The following is a 6532-nucleotide window of genomic DNA, read 5'->3' as shown; positions in this document are numbered from 1 at the left end:
AGAGAGAGAGAGAGAGAGAGAGAGAGAGAGAGAGAGAGAGAGAGAGAGAGAGAGAGGACGTTGAGCCTCTCCAACACTAGATCATTTGCCCCACCTCCACAGGGAGCAGAGCCTTTCCCTCACAGTCCCACAGAATTTCCTTCTCTCATTGCTTGTCTGTTCTTAGGGAGCCCCATCCCTCTTAGATATCATCTGCACCACAGAACCTAACCCTGCTCCTTTGATCTGGAAACACCTCATTTTCTCCCATTCCAGCTGTCCACTTCATGCCCAATCCAGGAAACCCCAAATCATCCCCAAGCTCCCTTTTCTGGATTCATTTATTCACGCAAATCTAGTTTTCTGAGACCTCCCCCTTTCCAGAAGTCCCAAAACCCAGCCCAGGCCCTGACTTCTTCTCAAGCCCTGGAGACACTAAATGGCAAAGCCTCTTGGCCTCTGATTTCACTCTCATTGGGCTAAGAATGGACTGGAATCCCCCCACCCCCTCGTCGCCCTACCATCCCTTAGCCCATCTGTCCCCACAGCATAGATCTCCCTATCCAGGACCAGCCATGCATGAGTCCCTTCCCTAGATCCCGGGCCATGTCCCCTGATCCCAGCCCTGCCTAACCGTGTCCCCCAACAGTACACCTCCCTATCTGTGCCAACCCTCCCTTCCCCCCATTTGCTCCTGTGGCAGATGCTGTACCTCCCATGCAGTCTCGGATTGTCGGAGGATTTAACTGTGAGAAGAATTCCCAACCCTGGCATGTGGCTGTGTACCGCTACACCAAGTATCAATGCGGGGGTGTCCTGATTGACCCCAGCTGGGTTCTCACCGCTGCCCACTGCTATAACGAGTGAGTACGGGAGGAGACAGGAAAGCAGGATGGCAGCCAGAGAACAGGACTCCAGGGCAGGCTGGGGTACTGAAGGGCAGGAGGTTGAGACTGGCTGAAAGTCTATCCATGACCTCCTGAGTCTCTCTTTGCTCCTCCCTCCAGGCTTGTGTTCGAGTCCTGTTTCTTTCTTTTCTGTCTTATTGTCCGTGTGTCTCCTGTCTGTATTCACATCTGAGTGTCTCCCCCTTGGGTCTCTGCCCAGCCCTGTCTGGGACTGGGTCTCATGTGTTCTCTTATCAGTACTGACCATGGCGGGGAGCAGGCCTAGAAGGGCCCTGAGGATAGAAAATGCTGGCCCTGAGTATAGTGTGTGAGTCTCCTCGGACCAGCTTGGCCTTTAGGACCTTCTGTCCACTCTGAGGACACACAGAGAAGGTCTGGTCAGGGCTGGAGCTGGGTATGGTAACTGAGTACAGAGAAAGCAGGATGCTTGGGGGAGGGAGAGAGCTCAGACCTTGGGCTGTGGGCCAGGCCTTACCTGCTCGGGAAGTTTAGCCCAGTCCCAGCTGCACCTGAGCAGCTCTCAGGCCTACCCCCTCCTCCCTGCCCCCTCTTCCCTTGTCTTCTGTTTCTGTCTCTATCTCTGTCTCTATATGCGTATATGTGTGTGTGTTTCTGTATGTATGTGTGTGTTTGTGTGTTTCTGTCTCTGACTTTCCCTTCCTCCCTTCCTCCCTTCCTCCCTTCCTCCCTTCCTCCCTTCCTCCCTCCCTCCCTCTCTCCTCCCCCTTACCCCTGTACTCTGCCCAACCTCTCTGGTTGCCTCCTCTCACTCCCTCCATCTCCTTCCCTGTCCCCAGCAAGTACCAGGTTTGGCTGGGCAAAAACAACCTATATGAGCATGAGCCCCTTGCTCAGCACCGGCTTGTCAGCCAAAGCTTCCCTCACCCTGACTTCAACATGACCCTCATGAAGAACCACACCCGACAACCTGGGGACGACTACAGCAATGACCTGATGATGCTCCACCTCAGCAAGCCTGCTGAACTCACAGATGTTGTGAAGGTCATTGACCTGCCCAATGAGGAACCAACGGTGGGGAGCACCTGCCTTGCCTCAGGCTGGGGCAGCACTGCACCCATCAAGTGTAAGTCTGGTCCAAGTAACACAGCTGGGCGGGGGGGGCAGAGAGGACGGGGCTGGGGTCTGCTCACCACCCTCTTGCTTCCTGACCCACCAGATGAATACCCAGATGATCTCCAGTGTGTGTACATTGAGCTCCTGTCTAATGAGATATGTGCCAAAGCCCACCCAGAGAAGGTGACAGATGTCATGCTGTGTGCAGGAGAAATGGCTGGAGGCAAAGACACTTGTGCGGTGAGACAGCTCCTCCCTGTAGTGAGGTGAAGGACTGAAAGAGGGAACTGAAGGTCTTGATTCCCACTTCAACACCCCGCCTAGGCAGATGCGCTGCATCCTTCCCTATGGAAGTTATACATGCTGGGAGGGAGGAACCTATAGCTGGTACTGCTTTTCCTCTTTGACTTGGCTTCAGGGACTGTCCCTGTCAGAGCTGGCCTCCTAAAAGCTGGATACTCTCTCCTACTAGCCAGAGCTGCCTCTTAAGAGTCCCTGCCTTCCTCTCCCTGGGAGTGAGTTCCCAGTTGTCAAGTAGAACCCAACTGCCAGGCCTTTCCTTACTCCTGCCCCTGTCCTGTTTTCAGGGTGACTCCGGAGGCCCACTGATCTGTGACGGTGTTCTCCAGGGTCTCACATCATGGGGCCTCTCTCCATGCGCTGAACCCGATAAGCCGGCCATCTACACCAAACTTATCAAGTTCAAATCCTGGATAAAGGACATTATGGAGAAAAACCCCTGAGTGTCACACTGTCCCCTGCTCTCAATAAAACCAATCATGCAGCAAATGAGTTCAAGGTCTGACATGCTCTGGCCTTCTGGAATTGAGTAGCAGCAAATCAAAGTCCACCCAGCTAAAGTCAGGACTTGCAAGGGACAGGTGTACATATACTGTTGGCTAAGGGGTTGGGGTTGAGACAAATGCAGACAAAAGGCTCAGACCAAATCAAGGATGCCACCTGAGTCTCCTCTGGCAAGGAAAATGTTCAGATCACAAAGGAAAAAAAGTTAGAGGCATCAGAAAGGTCGACTCCAGCTATGCCTGACCCTACACTGAAAGCAGAGGAAGTGACAAGCAGTCTGACACTGAAAATTTAGACTGCCGACCTGCTTTTATTGAGTCGGGGAAGCCAGGAAGGGGGCAGGGGTGTTACATTAATTAAGCCTTGACTTCCTGGGGAGGGCTCTGTCCACAGAAGGGCAGGGACTGCCCCCAAGGCTAGGCTGCATAGTGTCCACCTGGGGCCCCTGGATGTCTCTGGTAGGGCTGGACCAAAGGATGAAGAGTGGCTTAGGGGCATGCCCTGTGGGGCGGAGCATCGCCCAGCTTGGGAAAAGGACCACACTGCTCCCTCAGCTTGGGACCACAAACCAGTGTCTGCTCAGAGGGACATAGCCACAGCTGAGAATATTGGAGGACTTCCAGAGTACGGTCCCAGCCAAGACTCAGGCAGCAAGGAGTGGGCCCTAGCGCGGGGAGCGGGGCTTGCCACTTGTGGCCCGAGAGTGCTACCTGCTCTCAGGGGAAGTATGGGACCTCAAGGGAGGTCTGATGGAAACTGAGCCTCAGGGACAGAGGTAGAGGCATCTGGCCGCGGGGACTCATCAGTGTCCTGAGAAGTTGCGGCGTCCCTCTGTTGGGGAGCCCCATGGTAGTTCACAAAGCTGCTTGCAGCAGACAGCTTCTGGGCGGGCTCCAAGTGCTGCAACTGCAACGAGTGGTGTCGCGAGGCCCAACGAAAGTAGCTGAGCCTCCGCTCCATGAAAGGCGTACTGTAGTTCCACATCCGCACTTGGTTGAGGAACGACAAAGTTCCTGTGGGAAGGGACCCCGTGGGCACTCGACTCAGAGCCCCACTCCAAGCCCCAACTCGACTCTGGAGGCTGACCCCCTTTCCTGGGCTCCGCCCCTGCCCTGCCCAGGCCCCGCCCTTCCATCCGAGGCCCCGCCCTCACCGGCCCACAGCATCAAGACGCTGGCACACCAGCACAGGTAGAAGGCCAGCTGGTAGGATACCTGTGGCCTCGGGCGCAGCCTATTGCAGTTGACGACAAAGAGCGTCAGGCTGAGGAGAATCAGGAGCCCTGCACTGGGGTGGGGCCAGAGAAGGACAAAAGGCTAGACAGGGAACACCACCACCCCAAAAAGGATAAAGACAGAGACAGCCTCCCTGACCTGCCACAAATAGACACACGTGTACACACACACACACACACACACACACACACACACAACAGGACAAATGGATACATACTCAGAGGGGCAAGGAAAATGAGAGAGAAAGCCATCAGTCACAACTAGTGGGCATAAGCTTTTAATCCCAGCTACTTATGATGCTGAGGCAGGAGAATGGCATATTCAAATGGCATATCCAGCATGGACTGCAGAGTGAGACCACAGCCAGTCTGAGCTACAGAGAAAAAGCCCTCTCCCTTGGAGCAGCAGAACTGAAAATCCAGCCACACCTCTGCGTAGGAGGCAGCTCTGGGATTGAGTGGGGGACCCCCAGTCACCCCTGTCCTTGCCAACACTTACCGATGCCAGTGCTGAGGAAACTGAAGATGAAGTCTATCTTGTTCAGTCGGCGGCAGACTGGTCGGAAGGAGAGGAACATGGTGGGCAGGAGGATGAGGCATAGTGCCAGGGCCAGAAATATGAAGCCCTTGCTCATGTGAATGTAAACTGGGAAGGAGAGTCGGAGAGATAATCACAGTTACCTCTCTCTCTCTCTCTCTCTCTCTCTCTCTCTCTCTCTCTCTCTCTCCCCTTCCTTTCACTTCCTCTCACACCATGAGGAGCCCAACCTAAGTACTGCAGCGGATGGGGAGGAGTGCCATTTCAAGGCCTGTCTGAGCAGTTTAGAGACACATAGACTTTATCTGTCTCAAAATACGAAGTAAATGCAGTCTAAGGGTCCTGGCATTGTGGCTGCATTGGCAGAATGCGTGCCTAGCATGTGTGCAGTCCTGCATTCTATCCTCAGTACTGGGCTGAACTGAGTGTGGCAGCACACGAAGGGGTTATCCACAGCTACACATTGAGCTGGAGGCCAGCCTGAGCTACATGAGACCCTGTCTCAAATAAGGCAGAGGACAGGAATGTAGCTCAGCACCTGTCTAGAATCCATCCCCCAATGAGGGGCTTAGTTCGGAGGTAGAGCATCTGCTTAGAATAATACTCCAATGAGGGGCCCCCTGCCTAGAATCCTCCAATGAGGTTCTTCTGGGGGCGTGGCTCAGTGGTAGATCCCCTGTGGAGTGTTTGTAAGGCTCTGGATTCTAGCTCCAGCAAACCCCCCCCCCGAAAAAAAAACAAAAACAAAAAAGAAAAAAACATCACCTTCATTCACATTACCAAAATTAGTACCTAGAAATTCTAAGATAACTTTACTGCTACTCATAGAGCTACCCACCGACAATGCCCCACTGTGAGCCCTAATCTACTCCCCAGAGAGACTTCTGGGAGAGTGCCAGTGGCCCACCCCCACAGTCATCCCTAGCACCATTAACAGGCCCCATAGTCTGTGTACACACTGACCAGTGAATTGGCCCACGTTGGCACACTTATGCCTCCTGCAGTCAATCCAGAGGCCGATGAAGCCCGTGTACGGACCTTGCAAGTAGGCTATCCGCCCATCCACCACGCTGAACACCAACAAAGTTGCCAGGAAGATGAAGACGAGGGACCAGCCACGTAGGACCAACTTTCGGTCCTCCTCCCAGGAACAGAGCAGGTCAGCTGGGGAAGGAAAAAGTTCTGGGGACCCGGATCTTTTCTCCACTCACTCGATGCATACCAACCTTCATCCTCTTCCTCGTTTCCGTCCCCTCTCATCTACAACCAGTTTCCTGTGAAAGCTGTTTCCAGCTCCCCTCCAACACCATTTCAACTGTTCCCATTCACACTGACCTCTTCTGATGCAGTATACCTCTCTCGAACTCCCCCATGATTGATTATGTATGCGTGAATGGATACACAAATGAATGAACTCACGAGTGGGTGAATGCATACTTCCTTTCTTATCCTTAGAGCAAAAAAGCAGTTTAGTTTCCAGAAGAACTTGGGCACAGAGGCCTAGAACTCAGAGGAGAACTTGGTGGCCAACTGATCACCAACTCCTCAGTTAGCCTGGATTCCAGCTAGCCTGGATTCCAGTTAGCCTGGATTCCGGCTAGCCTGGCCTTCTTGGACCCACAGTGCACACATGCTTCCACCCAGGTCAAATGTGATCGTTGCCATGGGAGCTGAAATAGTCTAGATGCTCAGTGAGAGGGGGGTTGGTCTGAAACCTGCAACACTGAGTAGGTGTGAAAGGCTAGGTTGTTTTTCTTCTCTGTAACAGAGCCCATGCTGAACTCTTGATGTTTTAACTTTTGAGACAAAGTCTCCCTATGTAGATCTCACTGGCCAGAATAAACTATGTACACCAGTCTAACCTGGAACTCACAAAGATCCACCAGGCCCTGCCTCCTAAGTTCTGGGATCAACGACGTGCACCAAAATATACAGCTGCCACCAAAACATACAGCTGCCACCAAAATATACAGCTGCCACCAAAATATACAGCTG

At 53.3% G+C, this 6532-nt stretch overlaps 2 protein-coding genes across 2 annotated transcripts in view; one reads left to right on the top strand and one right to left on the bottom strand.

Annotated features, from left to right (window-relative positions):
- The window catches only part of LOC114637562 (renal glandular kallikrein-like), a 4210-nt gene extending 1457 nt beyond the window's left edge, over positions 1–2753 (top strand). The window contains exons 2-5 of the mRNA XM_028785778.1: positions 683–842; positions 1685–1971; positions 2065–2201; positions 2549–2753. Of these exons, the coding sequence (XP_028641611.1) occupies positions 683–842; positions 1685–1971; positions 2065–2201; positions 2549–2704 (740 nt within the window). The 3' untranslated portion in view covers positions 2705–2753. The remainder of the gene's footprint in view (positions 1–682; positions 843–1684; positions 1972–2064; positions 2202–2548) is intronic.
- Positions 2754–3101: 348 nt separating this feature from the next.
- LOC114637543 overlaps positions 3102–6532 on the bottom strand; it is a 6512-nt gene continuing 3081 nt past the window's right edge. The window contains exons 2-5 of the mRNA XM_028785748.1: positions 5501–5701; positions 4499–4645; positions 3980–4052; positions 3102–3778 (exon numbers count right to left, since the gene is read on the bottom strand). Of these exons, the coding sequence (XP_028641581.1) occupies positions 4039–4052; positions 4499–4645; positions 5501–5701 (362 nt within the window). The 3' untranslated portion in view covers positions 3102–3778; positions 3980–4038. The remainder of the gene's footprint in view (positions 3779–3979; positions 4053–4498; positions 4646–5500; positions 5702–6532) is intronic.

This window comes from Grammomys surdaster, unplaced genomic scaffold (assembly GCF_004785775.1).
Source record: "Grammomys surdaster isolate TR1022 unplaced genomic scaffold, NIH_TR_1.0 125349, whole genome shotgun sequence".
Taxonomy (NCBI): Eukaryota; Metazoa; Chordata; class Mammalia; order Rodentia; family Muridae; genus Grammomys; species Grammomys surdaster.
Note: the sequence above shows the minus strand (reverse complement) of the source record. Positions and strands in the feature narration are given on the sequence as shown.